The sequence below is a fragment of the Monodelphis domestica genome, chromosome 2 (genome assembly GCF_027887165.1).
Source record: "Monodelphis domestica isolate mMonDom1 chromosome 2, mMonDom1.pri, whole genome shotgun sequence".
Taxonomy (NCBI): Eukaryota; Metazoa; Chordata; class Mammalia; order Didelphimorphia; family Didelphidae; genus Monodelphis; species Monodelphis domestica.
The window spans coordinates 174,430,996-174,449,686 of record NC_077228.1 but is presented as its reverse complement, the minus strand read 5'-3'; the positions used below and the strand labels follow the sequence as shown (position 1 = coordinate 174,449,686).

Here is an 18,691-nt window from a genome sequence, read left to right as displayed (position 1 = left end):
AGGCTCAGCTCAAGTACAACCTCCAAAAAAAGACTTTTCTTCTCCCCACTTGTTAAAGCTCTACCTCTCTTGATCATTTTGTGTTTGTTATGTATATATTTTATATTTATCTGTATATATGTTCTATTTCCTTACTAGAATGTAAGTTCCTTTATGTAGTGACTATTTCATTTTTGTCAGTGCCTCACACTGTACATAGAAGATAATAAATATAGGTTGCATCAAACTACACTACATTAATTTCATAAGCATATTATCTATATCTTCATCTAATGAATTGATAAAAAAAATAATTGGGTGGGACAAAAAAACAACAACAGAATCCTGGAATCCAGACTTATGCCAGGGCTGATATCACTCTCTTAATCAGTGCTCTTTGGTTATTATTACTCTTTCAATCAGCTGTTTATTCAGCTAACTGTAATATCATTCAACTTCATTTTTCCTCCATCTCATTCATAGCAATATTATGAGAAGATTACTGATTACTGAAACTGAGGGACATTGTGCCTGTGCCATTTCCCATGTCTCCTATCTATTCTAGTAACTCTGTCAGAAAAAGCAGTCGAGGTAATTCTGGTGGGATTTGGACCTTAATGATGAACCTTTACTAGTTCCTAGTGATCACTGCTTTCCTTCATTAATGCTCATGGATCTTCCTCTTAATCATACCTCCTAGAATTTTATCAGGTACTGATAATTTGCTGAAATACAGGTATGTTATGTCTATGGCATTTCCCTGAGCTACCAGTATAGTAAACTTGTCAACAAAACCTGTCACCACTGTACTTAATGATGGCAGGCACAAACAAAAAGAGAGATGCTTAAGCATTTACCTGTCTCAGTCTTGGTCATGCTGATTGGGGAATGTTATGATTGAATCACTTATTTCCACCTGGGCTAATTTAAATCTCTCTTCCCACATCAGGGCAATGAGAGCCAGAAATAGTAATTTCAGGGATTAAGCAATTTTATTTCCACCTAAAGTTCACAATCTTAGGTGCAGGGGACATGTTCTGAAGTCTAGGAGGCAAGATGGGTTCTCTACCCTCCCAATAGTACTCAAGACATATGTTCTCCCAAGAAGAGGGGACAATGTCCCAGAGATGAATACAAGCCCAATGTTGCCTCTTCCCATAGTTGACTCACCTTCTGTGCTCAGTTTCCCTTTTGGATAGAGACTTGTCTGAGATGTGTTTGTATTTGGGGGAGGGGGTTACAAGGAATTCTAAATTCTAGACAATGTGTTTACTCTGGAAAGATAAGGAGGGATTAGGGGAAATAGAGGTCTGGTATTAGACATGGGCGGGGGACAAGGAGGTCTGTCTTAAGGACTTTTGGGGGAGAGGCATATGAAAGATAGATAAAAAGGAGAAAAAGCCAGAGCTGGGTTATGAGTTGGGGAGGGATCATCTGGGATCTGTAGGGAAGAAAGGAGAGATGGGGTGTTGCCCATTTATCTCCAATTCATGAAAATCTCAGAAGCAAAATGGAGTATGACATGGTCAGGAGATAGGTAGCAGGTACTTGGATGAAGCCACAATTTTGGGAAGGAGAAATTGTATAAGGTGTGATGGTAGATGGGATGGGGAGAAAAGGGAGAGGGCATTTTGTGACTGGGCCTATAAATTCCTGGTGAGAAATTTATTATATGCTCTTATATTACCTCTATCTCTATCACCACTGATGCTCTCCTCCAGTGTCGGATTATCGTACCCTATCCCCTATCCTACTCCCCACCTATCCACAATACTGAATATCTCACAACACTATTTATACAAAGAAAGCACCCAGGAAATGATTTTATCTAGTGGATTATAATCTTATTTTATAATGGACTCCCATTAGAGAATAGGAGACTGATCTTACCAGAAAGAAGTCCCTACCTATTAGGCACAGCAAATATCCCTAAGAATAATAATCTGTCCCTGGTCCCATTAAACACACCAAAAAGTGGGGGTAGTTGGGGGCAGTGGGATTAGACTAGGATGATGACGTCTTTGTCATTCAACTGGTGCCAAAGGAATGTGAAGTGGGTGGCTTTCATCACAAAGACTGGATGGACAGGTAATTGAGGGAAATTGAGGTGATTCACATTTGGGCAGGGAAAGAATGAAAACAGTATGGCCCAAAGTGATTCTATTTCCTTGAGGCAGGGTTGAGAGAGACAGATATAAATGACTCTCAGCAGACCCAGGACTCAGCAACAGACTTGAGCAGCCGTGTAGCTTGTTCTTCTCTGAACACCAGGTGAGTCTTTCCACCCTGATTTTCTTGACAATTTGATAACTACGATGTTCATTTTAGGCATCGGGAATCTATGGAGTATCAGAGACAGGACTAGAAATCAGAAACTGCATTAGAGACCATGGTTTCTTACCCAATATTGGACATTTCATTGTCTATTGGTACTGATGCAAAATGGTCCATCCTGCTACATATGGCACTTAATATATAGTTATTGTTCATTTAGGAGGTTTTGTAGAAATAGAGACTCTCTAGGCTGGAAGGGATTTACAAGGGCAGATGGCTGATTGTCATTCTGTCTGAAGATAGAAAGTTATATATTTCTTTATGGAAATGGGGAAGACTTGGAAGGGGGAGAAGGGAATAGATCTGAAAGTGCTTCCAAAGTCATACCCCTCTCACAGGGGGCTTGACTTCTCCTCACCTGGTAACATGACCACTGACTATCCTTTCCTCTACAGGCCTTTCCATATCACAGAATCATGTCTTCTCAGCAACAGAAGATGCCCTGTACTGCCCCTCCCCAAGTTAATCAGCAACAGGTGAAACAGCCCTGCCAGCCACCTCCTCAGGAGCCATGCCAACCCAAGGTCCCAGAGCCTTGCCATACTAAGGTGCCAGAGCCATGCCACCCCAAGGTGCCAGAACCTTGCCACACCAAGGTGCCAGAGCCATGCCACCCCAAGGTGCCAGAACCTTGCCACACCAAGGTGCCGGAGCCATGCAACCCTAAGGTTCCAGAGCCATGCCATCCTAAGGTGCCAGAGCCATGCACCACTAAGGTCACTCCACCTCCAGCTCAAGAGAAGTGCCCACAGGTTCCCAAGACCAAGCAGAAGTAAGATGGACCAAGATGACATCCTCCAAGGAACCATCTGCCAGATGAGGAACCTCCCTTACCATCAGCTTTCCAGTCCTAATTGTTATCTGTACTGCCAGGGAGAGAGTTCTCTCTTGGTGCTTTTCAGCCTATAATTAGCATGCTGAAACCAATTAGCAATGGTCCTGCCCTTCATTTGAATCTTGAAAATGCTACTGAAGTCTGTCCCCACCCTGGGATTCCTAAGCACCTGGATCAGGCTGAGGCTACATCTGCCTGAGCTGGCCCTCTGGCTACACAGCTGTCAGCATAAATCCAGAAAGGATTCAGCCATTCTAGAAATGATTGTATCCTTCCTACTCTGGTCTCATTAAATTAACTTTTCATGCGAATTCTGGTTGTATGTGTTTCATTGACTGCTTCCCATGTCTCTTCAATCTGGGTCTCTTGTTTTACATTTTCTTCTGGGGAGAGGGAGGGTAAATATGGATGGAGGTCTAGAAAATAATTTGTGATTTAGGAGCTCTGAACAAGGAGGAGGGGTTGGAGGGAAGAGAGCAGAGGACACAGGCTTTCCACTGAGTTGGGACAACACCATGCATCAAGCAGGAATTCAGAAAGCTCCCATGGACAGTTATGTTGTACTACACTTCCTGCCAAACCCTCTCAGTCCACAGCCAAGTCTGAAGCACTTGGCTCCACTCCAGGATGCAGCTCACTTCCAGCATCCAAATAATCCTGTCCTCACCAGCCCATGGCAGCCAAGCCCATCTCAGTACTTGTTGATAGTATAATGGAAAGACCATTAATCTTGGAGTCCAGAAACCTAGATCTACCACTCACTAACCAAACGAGTTTAGGAAAATCGCTAAACCTCTTTGAACTTCTATTCTCTCACCTACAATGTGAGAATAATATTATTTTCACTAACCATCTCATTTATTTTTTAAGAAGGAAAACCTCCTATAAGTGTGATATATTATCAGTTTTTTCTTTATTAAGTGAATTGCCATTCATTGTGAGTAGACATGGCACTCACTCTCCATCTACACTTATAGAATTATAGAATCAAAAGGATTCTCTCTCTAGACCACTTCCTTTATTATACAGATGAGCAAATTGAGATTCAGGAAAAGGACATACTACATGTCAGTGGTACAGCAGAGTCCAGAACACAACTTTCTGGCTTTTTGGTTAAATGCTGACTGAGTTTAGTGCTCTTTCCACTAAGCCTCTCTGCCTCTTTTTCCTTTTTTCCAAAACTTTTGAAGACTGGCCCACCTTTTGTCACCAAAATGACTGAACATCCACTGTGTTTCAATGCCTTTCTGAGTGTTTTTCTAGATTATGTGATATGTCTTCTTAATATTATAAACATCATAATTCATTTTGTATGCTAGCACATATGTAACCTATATCAAATTGCTTGCTATTTTGGGGAGAGGGTAAGGGAGAGAGGAAACATGGATTACAGAGTGTCAGAAAATGATTATTAAAAATTGCATCTACATGTTAAAAAAAGCCAGGTTGTGGTCCTGATGAGAGGAAGATATCAAGAACTCACCATTCCTGCCATCAGGGAGCTCACAGTTTAGTTGGAAAGGCAGGACACACCCTTAACACATTAGGAAATAGAGTGTTAGGACACCCTTAAAGATGCCTAGAAAATACAATTTAAAGACCCATTGGTCTAAGGTACCCACCTAGATATAGAGTAAAACATAATCAGAGAATAGCTTCTGGACCTCATTATTTCTGAGTAAGACACGAATGTCTTTTCCAGTCAATCAAGTTTTCAACCTTGGAGTTTGAGTTTTCATTTTCCTTCTTCCCAAGTATTTAGACTGCTATGAGTTTTATTAATGATATTTTCACAAGATTTTTCACATCTATCCCTTTCTTTCCACTCACATAAATACCACTGTAGATCAGACCTTCATCAGTTCTTGTCTGAACTATGGCAATATCTGATTCCTGATGGTCTCTTTGACTCAAGTCTCTCCCTACTCTAATCTTAGCTTCTAGAGTTATAGTCACAAATTTTCCTGCTCCATAAACTCCAGTGGTTACCCATTTCCTCATCTAGAAATAAATACATGCTGTTCTGTTACTCATTTAAAAACTTTCAGAACCTGACTGTAACTGTGTTGTTCAGTCATATCTGGTTCTGTGACCCCTTTCTCCCCCTCCCCATTTGGGATTTTCTTGGCAAGGTACTAGAGCAGTTTGCCATTTCATTCTCCAGTTCATTTTACAGATAAGGAAACTGAGGCAAACAGGGTTAAGTGATGTTCCTAGGATTACACAGCTAGTAAATGTCTGAGGACAGATTTGAATTCAGGAAGTTGAGTCTTCCTGATTCCAGGTCCACCATTCTATCTGCTATGCTATTCTTTTTTTTGAAATTTTATTTCAATTTATTTACTTATTTGTTACATTAAAATACCCACTTAACTTACTCCCTTTTCTCTTCCCTTTTAGAGAAGGCATACTTTAAAAAAATTTATAATATTTTTACATGGTTACATGATTCACAATCCTCTTCACCCCTTCTCTTTCCTCCCCACTCCCTGAGCTGACAAGCAATTGCATTGGGTTATACATGTATCATTGTTCAAAACCTATTTCCATGTTATTAATATCTGCATATGAATAGCACAATCCTTTAACATCAAAACCTCAATCATATCCCTATCACATTATGTGATTGATCACATATTTTTCTAATGCATTTCCGTTTCCACAGTTCTTTCTCTGGATGTGGATAGTGTTCTTTCTCACAAGTTCCTCTGAATTGTCCTGCATCATTGCATTGCTGCTAGTAGAGAAGCTCATTACATTCAATTGTGCCACAGTATATCTGTCTCTGTGTACAATGTTCTCCTGGTTCTGCTCCTTTCACTCTGCATCAGTTTCTGGAGGTCATTCCAGTTCACATGGAATTCCTCCAGTTCATTATTCCTTTCAGCACAATGGAATCATCAATATCAGATTCCACAATTTGTTCAGCCATTCCCTAATAGATGGACACTCCCTCATTTTCCTTTTTTTTTTGCGGCCACAAAGAGTGTGGTTATAAATATTTTTGTACAAGTTTTTTTTCCCTTATTATCTCTTTGGGGTACAAACCCAACAGTGGTATGGCTGGATCAAAGGATAGGTATACTTTTAAGGCCCTTTGCACATAGTTCCAAATTGCTCTCCATAATGGTTGGACCAATTCACAACTCCACCAGCAGTGCAATTGTGTTCCAATTTTGTCATACTCCCTCCAACATTTATCATTTTCTTTTGCTGCCATATTGGTCAGTCTGCTGGGTGTGAGGTGGTACCTCAGAGTTGTTTTAATTTGCATTTCTTTAATCAGGAGGGAACACCATACTATTTTTGCTGCCCCTAACTTCTAAGTTTTTTCCATACATTACCCTCCTTCACATTCCTTAGTCAAGTAAAATTAGTTTTTTTGCTCTTCTTCATTGAAGACATGGTATCTCCTATCTCAGTGCCTTTGTATGAACTGTACCTCATTCTCAGAATGCACTTACTCCTCACCTAATTTCCTTTCAAGCTCAGATTAAATATTATCTTTTATATGAAGTATTTTGTATCCCCCATGTTGACCCTAGATGCTAGTGTCTTTCAAACCAGAAATTACCTCATATTTACTTTGCATATGCATCCATATAATTTTATGTATGTACATGTTGCCTCCCTAATTGAGTTCCTTGAAGGAATGTTTCACTATTGCCAATACCTAGAATCATGCCTGGCTCATAGGAGGCACTTAATAAATCTATCTTGATTGAGCTTTGAACAAGGAGGAGGAGAGGGTGTATGCACTACAGAGAACAGTTCATTTTGAAATGTAGTTCTTCATAGTTGGCTGCATTGCACCTTTGTACTTGACTCATGCCTCTTCATTGTTTTTTAAATGGTACTTATTTTTTATTCTTTGGAGACCATATTATTCCACCATTTGTAGCCACTGGTAAAATACTGTTATGGAAAAGTTAGAATTTTATTTTAGGGAGAAATTGGGGTCATTTCCAATTTTCCAAAGGCAACCCAGTCTGCTCTTTTCCTATGTAATTCTGGGTCAATTTATTGCTCATTTGCAGTGTGTCCAAAATGTATAAGTTGCAAGAAAAACTTTATGAGTTGTCTATCTAACCCCATGTCACACAATTCAGAGACAATAGTCATTCTTCACTTGGTGTTTCTTATGTGGAATGCTATATCAAACTCTTTTGAGTAGACATGGATTTTATTCCAGAAGCCTGCTTCAATGTTCTGAGGTCTGATACAATTGGTACATTTTTATCCAAAAATAAGAGTGTCTTGAGGTCCTCATTATCTTCATGGTATCCCTCTTTGTTTTGGATTCTGCACTAGAACTCCTCTAAAAGAATGGCAAACACCTTTGGTGAGTGTAGATTATTATATACCTTTTCCGATATTAATGACCAGAAAGTCATTAAACTAAGTCATCACTGTTGTATATACATATTTCAAACAGTCACACAGAGGTGTGAAATACATATGAGATACACCTTGAGGCAAGAGAACCTTTAAGGTGGTATTTTGCTCTACCAAATAAAATATCTTGTTTTTATCATCAATAAACAATAAGAACAAGAAAATCTTTTATTATTTTACATCCATTAGTCAGATAAAAGTGAGGTCTATTGTGGAATACTTCTTGGGAAAGTATGTCTCTTTCCTGTTAGTAACTTCATTAAGGATCCCCAAGATCTATGTGTAGATTATTTCCATTAAAATTTTATGTAGATGGGAAACTATGATATAGAACAGTGCTAGATCAATCAATGTGGGATGTGTGTGGGGGAAGGTTAAGAAAGACTGAGAGGTTTTCTCATGCCTTCCCCTCTTTCACATACCTTTTGAATAGATACTTCAATAACTGATCGCTCAACATTCTCATAATTATCTCATCTCCAGGGTAAATTTCTATATTTAGTCTAATCCATATGTTTTCCTTTGTTCTCCTTAGTACTATTTGTACCTCTTCCATAAGGAGAAGTATTGTGATATTAGGTTTCTGCTGTCCTAGAAGGTTAAAAAATTTTGTTATAAAAATCACAGATTTTTTCCATCTTGTATTTGTTGTCTTCCGCAGTATTACTTTGCTTTGTTGTTTCACAAAGTTCTCTTTAGGCTATTTTTGGCTCCAATTACTTCTCTGTTTTATGAGATGTTAGTCATAATCTTCCACTATCTTTCTCTGTAACAGTTTACAAATACATTTATTTTCCAAAGCTATGTTGACCTTGACTGTAATATCTCTCCATTTGGCAAGTAAGTCAACTGGATGCTGATTTTGGTAGGGTTTAGGTTTTTAATTTCCTGTTATTACAATTGGTTTACATTGGTTAAATTGACCTTGGACAAATCATTTAGCTTCTCTGAATTGAATTTCACTTTTGTATATGATGAGAGAGTTGGACTAGGTGCTCTCTAGTGTACCTTTTAGCTCCAGGTCTATGATGCTTTCCATGTTAAACTCCTCAATAAAATTATAATAGGTGCCTGCCATTTCTTCTGTCCACATCCCATTTTCACCATTAATAATACTTAAATAGATAAAGGCAAAATAGTTTTAGAGGTAAGGTTCATGGACTTGAAACCACTTTAAACCAATTTTCCTGATCTAAATTGATCATGCTATATGAATTGCTAAGGAGAGTTCTGGCTTGGTGTTTTATTTTTTTTTTGGGGGGGGGGAGTAAACTTTTACTTTCTGTCAGAATTCTATGTATTGGTTCCAAGGCAGAAGAACAATAAGTGAGAACAACAATGCAATGGGGGTCTTAACCTCCATTGACTTGCCCAGGGTCACACAGCTAGGAAGTGTCTGAGATCACATTTGAACTCAAGACCTCCCATTTCCCTGGGCCTGGCTCTCAATCTACTGAACCACCTAACTGTTCTCTTGGTGCTTTTTATGTGGGCATTTATAGCACTTTCCATTTATAATTATAAAAAATGTTCATAATAAACTGGCATGAGGATTAGCAATCTATGTTGTTCACAAGTCTTTAACATCTCTTATTGCTTATTCCTGATTCATATTTTAAAAAAAACTTCCTTCCCTTATTTTAACTTTTATAGAATGTCTCTATTTCTCATTCTCTGAGACCATTATTGGTACATAAATTATAATTATTTTCATGGCAGTCTTTTTGTAAATACTTACCATGTATCCTACAGTGTGAGATGATCAACTGACTCATGAATGATCTTTCTTGTTGCCTTGAGACATTAAAGAAAACCACCTTCATCAACTTAAAAAAAAATGTCTCTTCAAGGAGCATCTGTGAGTCATCTTTCCATTTAGCTGTGACTGCTTTCTATCTTCTGCTTTCACTCATACTGAGGTCTATTAATACAGTTCAGTTCCTCCTTTAGTCTATCTTCTCATTGGTTATTGGACAAAGCTCTCACATTTAAAGTATCCACAGCTAAGTTAAAGTCTATAGAAGCTCTTGTTTAGTTTTTCTTATAGGGAAGAGGGCAGCTGGGTAATGGAATGGATTGAGTGCTGTGTCTGGAGTCAAGATCTGAGTTCAAGCCCAGCCTCAAACTTACTTAACTGTGTGACCTGAGCAAATCATTTAATCTTGTTAGTTCCAGTTTCCTCATATAGAAAATGAGCTGGATAAGGAAATGGCAAATTATTCTAGTTTCTTTAAAAAACAAAACAAAAAACAAACCAGATAGAGTCATGAAGAGTTGAAAATGACAACAAAAATAATATGGAAGAGCTCTTTGGGTAAGGTAGGAGAAGACATATATTCAGAAATGAATGTAATGTTAAAACAAAAAGCATCAATAATTTTTAAAAATAAAGTTTGTAAGGAATTTATGAACTGTAATTTTGGCATGTTTTGAGTCCTTTTCTGTCGCAATCAATTCTAAAACAAACCTGAGGGAGATTTTGTATTTGTATTTTATGTTTGTTTTATTAATTGTCATGGCCAAAATTTCATCACAGTTCATGGGCAATTTGTGCCCAGCCCACTGGAGATGAACTTTCCTGAGCCTTGCTAATCCTCAGAGAGCAGATTTATTCTGTTGCCACTATTATCTTTCCAATCTAGTCAAAATTTCCAGAGTTGAAAATTAGAAAATACTAATGTTCTTATTTCAAAGGCCAAAAAGATGAAGTTAGAAAATGTCAAATGACTATGTGAATCCCTTCTGGATGGAAAAAAAAAAGGTCTTCAAAGAACTCCTTCATGGCATATTATGTACCTGTAATCTTTATTTCTTCCAACTTATGCTCCACTCCATAGAGAAGAAAAGCAGGTTTTTCCCTTTGGCAAAGACACAGTCAGGGACTGGTTAGTCAGGCACTAAGTGTGCTGAGCAGGGCGACCTGAGTTGAGAAAATATGTGGCAATCTTTTGACTGACACAAGATGAGTAAAAGCCCATAAACAAAGATTGCAAGTGTTTTTACACCTAATTAAAATTTTTAGACTAACTGGGCTGCGAAAAAGCTCTACAACCTAAGAGGTCCAATAAAATCATGGCAAGATCTTGGGGGAAAGCAAATTTTGCAGAGACCAGTCAGGGTTATGGTATGGCCAATGAAAAAGTGGATTCCCAAGACCTTGTCTATGATGCTTAGATGTTAACAGTCTACTCAGAATAAACTTTATAGACATGGAAAAGCCTGGATTAAAAACTGAAATACGTGATATAGAAGAAAGACTACTGAATTTTACACTAGAAGACCAGAGTACAAATTGCATATAAAAGGGACTTACTTAGGGAAAAAAAATCAATAATAACAACAATAAACTATCTCAATCTATTTAACTCTCTGAATAAGATGAATTCCTTCCTTCCTTCCTTCCTTCCTTCCTTCCTTCCTTCCTTCCTTCCTTCCTTCCTTCCTTCCTTCCTTCCTTCCTTCCTTCCTTCCTTCCTTCCTTCCTTCCTTCCTTCCTTCCTTCCTTCCTTCCTTCCTTCCTTCCTTCCTTCCTTCCTTCCTTCCTTCCTTCCTTCCTTCCTTCCTTCCTTCCTTCCTTCCTTCCTTCCTTCCTTCCTTCCTTCCTTCCTTCCTTCCTTCCTTCCTTCCTTCCTTCCTTCCTTCCTTCCTTCCTTCCTTCCTTCCTTCCTTCCTTCCTTCCTTCCTTCCTTCCTTCCTTCCTTCCTTCCTTCCTTCCTTCTTTTCTCCTGGACCTGTATTCACAGGATCTGGGTTTCTAAGGAAAACAATGTCATCTTACTTCTCTCGACCTCAGTTTCCTCTGCTCTTAGATAAAGAAATGGTCTAAATGATTTCTACGATCCCTTTCAGCTTTCATATTTTTAAATTATTTTATTCTGTCAAACTATTATAATGTTAAAGGAGGTTGGAAATTATCAATCAATGGAAAGGTAATAGAAACTCTAAAAATAGGTGAAAGAAAGCAGAAAGCAGAAGCATAAGATCTATGGAAGAGAAAACACTGGGGCCTGAGTTGAATGGTAAATTGTCCTTTGATAGGAACTCTGCACATCTTGCTTTGTCATATTAATTATCTTAATATTTCCACTTTTGTAAGACAGGATGATGCAGTAGATATAATGTTGGACTTAGAATCAGGAAAACCTGGGTTCAACTTCTATCCTTGACACTAGCTATGTGATCCTGATCAAGTCACAACCTGTATTTGCCTCTTACCTTCTGTACGAACTACTAAGTCACAGTTTGGGCTTTGTGTTGGTGAAGGGTGTTCCCTGGGCTGAAGAAATCGTAGCGCCTTCAATTACTTATGGAGTCCTGCTTTCCATGACTAATAAAAAGTCATTTCATCATCATCATAGAGGGTTATTAATAAGGGAATATGAGCCTATAAGACTGAGGACCTTTTCCTATATCTAAGGACAATCAGGAAGAAGCCTTTGATTTATTGAACCCATGCCCCTTGCTGAGTGGGGTTTGGACAATACTGGTAAATGGTTAGGCCTAGAAATAATAGGCATAGATCACTGGTCTTGGAATCAGGAAGATTCAACTTCTTGAGTTCAAATGTGGCCTCAGAGACTTCCTAGCTCTGGGACCTAGGGCAAGTCACTTAACATTATTTGCCTAAATTCTTCATCTTTAAAATGAACTGGAACAGGAAATATAATATAATGATATACATATTATATGTAATATAATAATAATAGCACTTTAAGATTTACAAAACACTTTATTTCATTCAATTCTCAGAACAACACAATGTGGTAGATTTTTTTTATAACCCTCACTTTATAGATGAAGAAACTGAGGCTGAAGAAGGTTAAAAGACTTACCCAAGGTCACACAGCACGAAGCAGAATCTGAATGCTCAAGTCTATATTGGGTATATAGTATAGTTCTCTATTCACTTTGCCACCTATCTGCTAGCTCTGAGTTCCTTGCCTGAGTCTGGGCTAGAAAATCCTACAGAGGCAACCAAAGTTAGGAACGATGCCAAAACATCAATTACCAGGCAATTATCACTCTGAGTTTGACATGACCTGTTATGGCAAAAATTCTCCCATAGAGGAATAACCCAATACAGGAGCAACAGCAGCAGGGTCATCAAACACACATAAGAATTTAAATAGGTTAAGGAGGGATGCAATGACTATGTTCAGTTTGAGGGAACAGGTAAAACATCATCCATCTGGTGGCAGTTCACCCACATTGCAGTCAGTAGCCTGAGGACAAAGCAGATGCTCTAGGACTTGGCTTCCTAACTCAAAACCATAAGATGACAAACATGACACTGAGCTTTTGAAACTGGGAGATTAGGATTCCCAGGGAACTACCAGTATGCTAAGGAAATTAGGACTAGGATCAGCTCTGTGATGGTGAGAGGATAGAGAAGTGGAAAGAATCCATCCTTTCATCTGGGGCAACAACCCTCTTTACCCTCCCTCTTTTACATCTAAAACTTAAGATATTCCAACCATTCTGGAAGGCAATTTGGAACTGTGCCCAAAGGGCTCTAAAAGACTGCCTGTCCTTTGATCCAGCCATACAACTGCTGGGTTTATACCCCAAAGATATCATAAGGAAAAAGACTTGTGGAAAATATTTATAGCCTCACTCTTTGTGGTGGCAAAAAATTGGAAAATGAAGGGATGCCCTTCGATTGGGGAATGGCTGGACAAATTGTGGTATCTTTTGGTGATGGAATGTTATTGTGCTGAAAGGTATAATGGACTGGAGGAATTCCATGTGAACTGGAATGACTTCCAGGAATTGAAGCAGAGTGAAATGATCAGAATGAGGAGAACATTATACACAGAGATGGATACATGGTGAAACAACTGAATGTAATGGACTTCTCTACTAGCAGCAATGCAATAATCCAGGACAATTCTGAAGGACTTATGAGAAGGGATTCTATACACATCCAGAGAATGAACTGTGAGAATAGAAACAGAGAAGAAAAACAACTGCTTGATCACATGAATTGATGGGGATATGATTGAGGATGTAGACTCTAAGTGATCACCCTAGTGCAAATATTAATAATATGGAAATAGGTCTCGATCAATGACACATGTAAAACCCAGTGGAATTGCCTGTTGGCTATGGGGGGAGTAGGGGAGGGAAAGAATATGAATCATGTAACCATGGAAAATTTTCTTAATTAATCAACTAAATAAAAATTAAAAAATAAAAAATAAAACAAAATCTAATGAGTTATCATGAGGGAAACTAGAGTTGCAGGGATTTGGAAAACTGCTTGGTGTTGGTAATGTCGAGAAGATGAAGATGAAAACAATTAAAGGTACAATTCCTGGAAGCCAAGAAGATAGCATGGATGAGTGGAAATAACATTGGATTTGCAACTAGAGGACATGGATTTGATCCCTAGTACTCATCCGTATTATCTATTTGATAGTCTCTGAAAGTCTCAGTTTCCTCACCTGTAAAATAAGGAGGTCAGATTAGATGATCTCTAAAGTACTTTAAAGAACTCCAAAGTACCTTCCAGCTCTTAATCATTTCTATGATCATATGAGTAGTGACGATGACAAATATAAATCCTTCCTGTAACATATGATAATATTAATAATAGTTAGCATTTATATTACATTTCAGGGTTTGTGAAGTGATTTATATTCATTATCTCATTTGATCTTCACAAGAACCCCAAGAAGCCCCCAGGGTGTATAGTTGATTGAGTACTGGAGTTAGAATCAGGATGATCAGAGTTTAACTCTTGTTATAGACATTTTCTAGCTGCAAGACCCTGGACAAGTCACCTAGTTTCTCTGTCATTTTCTTCATCTTTAAAATGGGGATGATAATTGTACTTACATTCCTGGGCTGTTGTGAGGATTAAGGGGGGTAATATTTGTAGAGCACTTTGAAAACCTTAAAGAACTAAACAAATCCAAATTCTTTCATCAGAGAAATGAAAACAATAACCACTGCAATGCCCTCATAGGGTTTTATGAAGGAAGAAAAGGAGGAAAGAAGGAAGGAAGGGGAAAAGGAAGGAAAACATTATTCACTTCCCCATAAGAGTACAAGTTTTATAAGAATAGGGACTGCCTTTGCTTTGTACTAGTGGGGAAATTAAGAAGGAACCAATGTTTCGCCAGCTACTTTTTTATGTTTTATTTTTAATCCCTTTTGTCTCTTCTTTTTAACTACAATCCAATCATTTCCCCCATACACAGTTTCTTGTTTTAACAATGCTTGATCCTGGCTTCATGCTGTGTACCTCCCCTTAGCCACAACATCTGCATAACATGGTTTTTCCCCTTTCTGGATTGCCGCCTGCATTGATTATAAATTTGGAGTGCCTGATTCTTTAAATCTACAATGGTCACAACAGCTCTTGTTACTCTTTTTATAACTCTTATAATAACTTTTGCTTTGTGTGTTTGCTTGATGTTTTGTATTCCTGTTGTGTCCCTGTTCATATTTTATTTCATGTAACAATCCTTAACTATGTGCCCAATCTTGTGGCACAAAAAACCTTTTCTAGTTAGTGTCTCTCTGACCCCTTTGAGTTTGTTAAGTAGGTCTAGAGTATGTCCTGATAGTATTCAAATTCTTCACCTCTTCAATTTCTTTCTTTTTTTTTTAATGTCTCTGTGGTTTCTTGCAGTTTCTGCTTTAGTTCATCTTCCCTTTCCTGTCATTTTGATTTTCATAGAGGTATGTGACCATGTCTCTCAGTTCAGAAATCGTGATAGAGTCATATTTGGGGAAAAAAATTTCTAAAGAATTCCTCATCTGATGGCTACATCCCTTAAGAAACTGCCTAAGGACATGGGCAATAGATTCCTGCAAATCTTGACTAATTCCCATTATGGATTCAATGCTCTCTCTGTCAGACTGTTTATGAAACTAGCTGGATGTTCATTTTGATTTTGGATCATCCTATCAAACTTGCTTCATGTGTTAGGTCTGCCACAGAATGATATTATAGCTTTTAGGAGGTCTTACCTGCACCATTTTAGATAAGTGAAATTAGCTGGTCTAGCAAAATCAAAATCTTCACATTCATGTGCCCTAGGCCAGTCCATCAAGCTATCATCCTGTCTGGTCTTGTCCACAAATTGTCTCTGTTCATGAGGACTAAACACCCCCCCCCCCCAAATATCAGTTCCACATCCTCAAAATCAAGTTCATAAACCTTGAATGCTATTTTTAGCTCTTTTACACATTTATGTGGTTCAGAGACAAATTTTGGGAATCTCTTCTTCAGAGACTCCAAGTCTTGGGTGGTAAAAGACTTGTGAACCTTTGTGTGTAAAACGCCAGACCCATTGGTTAGCCTTGCCATGTCACAAAGTGGCATAATTTTGTGAGCCCCTGTGACCTCTGATGTTGTTTTGTCTTGTTTGCTAAATTCCTTAGAACTGCCAGAAACATTGTCTACAACTGTTGTGTCCTTAGCCTTATGATTAGCATTGCCTGGTTGTTCTTTGTCATCAACTTTTTCCTGTTTTGTGTTATCAGTCCCCATTTCACTAACTTTGTCATTGTTCTTGCTTGCTAGGTATTCACTGCAAATCTTTTTCACTAGGTCCTCAAGTTTATTATCCAGTATTAAGATTTGTGCTGGTTTTCTAGGCAAAATCATTCTTAACACAGATTTCACATATGTCAAAGTCTACATAGTAGCCATGAGTATTACATAAATTTGAGTCACTGCATGCCATACCACAGAGCTAGTGAATGATATCATTGTCATGAAGGATGTAGTGTTGGTGATCAATTCAATCATGTCCATCATTACTGATGCCATGGCATTGTATATAATGTAATAGGTCCAGCATATCCCAAATATTATAATAACAGAAGCCCACATTATTATTTGTCACATCTTATCTTCCTATTTAATTTCCTCAATTCTTGAACCCCCAAAATGGCTACCTTGTTTAGGGGTTCCAACTGTCAACCCCCTTTCAATTGTCTAAGATGGATTCTTGTCTTTAACTGGAGTTCCACAATTGTACTAGTGGGGAAATTAAGAAGGAACCAATGTGTTGCCAGATAATTGGGAAAGAGGGAATAAATAAAAGGTAGCACCACTTCTTCCTCCCCTTCCCCAGGCAGAGCTGTTTGACTATGGAGTCAGGTCTGACTAGAGCCGAAGTGTAAATGAAAATCCCCTTCAGTCTCCTTCTTCTTAGTTAAGGTATTTTGTAATCCACATAATCCACATAGTCCCAGACTATTTTAATGTCTTGGTGAGCTCAAGATGTTGGTATTTCTTGTCTCAAAGATGTGGTTGGTATAAATCTTTCTTCAGGATAGGCTCTGGCCTTCCCCTAAGGGAAAAGTTTCTATCCTAATTATATCACTAATGAATGGATTGGGTCTTCTGTTTCTCAGCAAAGGATTAATGGATATATGTTATCTTCTCAGTAGGGGTTTTGTTCCTTTTCTCTTCAAGTCAAGCAGAGAAGAAGAACCTAGCAGTTCTCAACTGCTCCAGCTTTAACTTGGTTGGAATGTTCTATCACATCACCTGATGACAGCAGGATTCCATCTCACCTTTTTCTGAGACAGCTTTTCAAATTCGGGCTTTTCCATTCATTTTTGGCATTTCCCTCTTTCACACTTTCATATTTTCATTCCTAAAACTTAGCACAGTATTTAGCAAATAAATGTTTAATAAGTTCTTTCTCATTTATTCCTTTATTTATGTGTCCAGGAACAGGTTGTTCATCTTGAAGGAAGTCAAATCTAAGAAAACCTTGGGTAACTTTTAAATAACTGCCTCAGTAATTACCTATTGTTTGGTTTGGCTTTTGCAAGCAATTTATATGTGGCCTCTCTGGATTTATTATCTGAACTTCACACTGCACTGGCAGATTAGGGTCCCAGAGGGAACCCTATTTTGTTTCTCAGGACTCAGATAACCCTGAAGGATTATGACTTCTAGTATTATAACATAAGCCCCCATATGGCATGCTCCCTAATATTAATCAACTAATACAACTCTATTTGCTTTTACAAAAGTGTATTTACAGAAAAGGTATAGCAAGAAGAATAGTCATAATACCTTGCCCCTCCCCCCCCACCTGGGAGTATACTCTTTCCTTGAAATACTAGTAGATCCCTGGAGATAATGGACTGAAAGTATAATGGAAATGAGGCACATGTGCAGCCAAGGGACATTGCCTGACACCTGATTCCAGAAATACCTTTCTCCTTTTGTGGAATCCTTATATGGATTCTCTAGGTATAGCTCTCTGGAGAACTCTAAGAGTCAGTGCCTTTGAAGAGTTTCCAGCCAGTTCTTCTTTCCAATATGAGAGGTTACAATTCCTGGAGGTTCTGATCTCCTTAGAAGACTTTTTTCTGTAGATGCTTCCTCTGTCTTTGGCCACTATCACAAAGGTGGACTTAGTCATTAGACTGGTTGCTGGTGGGAACTCGGAGGGTTTTGATGGCTCTCCTGGCTGCCAAAGTTGCCAAAACACTTCTATTTCAGGGTATTCCTTCACCTGAGATCTGGAAACAGTACACCCACCCACACACACACACACACAAAACCATTCATGTGAGAGATATCTCATCAACTCTACGAAAGAAAGAGGGCAGTTGCTGACTTTCTCCAAGACCATCTACAGCAGCTCATGACAAATTTAAGCACATTCTAGGTACAAGACCTTTAGTGGCCATTCCTCCAGTCCCTCTCTTCACAATGAATTTTGTAAAAATTTGCACATAATAGATATTATATTCAGTTGTCTCACATGTAATGTTTTCTTCATTTCCCTATCTGTCTCTTCTTTTTTCTGACTACTAAGCTTTGATCACTGAGGCCTAGAAGGTGATACAGATATCCCTCCCATATTGTAACTTTCCTTATTTTGGTTTCAATATATTGCAGGTCTGCATAAGAAATTAAATAGAAATTTTGGGGGAGATTTGTGGAAGCTGCAGATGGTACATGTAGGTCATCAGATGACATAGAGAAAGTTTAGAAACTATATAATCTATGACCAAATAATTAACCCAAATTTTGCAGTAAGGTACTGTAAATACTCTCTAAAAGAAAAAGAAACAATTCAGACTTCTCTGATTCAAAGGGATGGCCAAAATTTTTATATGGATTTTCCAGATTGCAGAGCTGTCATGCACCTAGCTTTTGTGATGTGG

General features: G+C 38.3%; 1 protein-coding gene across 1 annotated transcript; it reads left to right on the top strand.

Moving 5' to 3' along the window:
* Positions 1-2,134: 2,134 nt before the first annotated feature.
* Positions 2,135-3,459, top strand: LOC100018648 (cornifin-B-like). The gene is made up of 2 exons (XM_007481913.3): positions 2,135-2,250; positions 2,709-3,459. Exon 2 carries the CDS (start codon positions 2,730-2,732, stop codon positions 3,087-3,089), a length of 360 nt encoding a protein of 119 aa, XP_007481975.2. The 5' UTR covers positions 2,135-2,250; positions 2,709-2,729; the 3' UTR covers positions 3,090-3,459.
* Positions 3,460-18,691: the final 15,232 nt, after the last annotated feature.

Excerpts from the sequence above, each read along its gene's own strand:
- LOC100018648 (XM_007481913.3), top strand. The coding sequence starts at position 2,730 with ATGTCTTCTCAGCAACAGAAGATGCCCTGTACTGCCCCTCCCCAAGTT.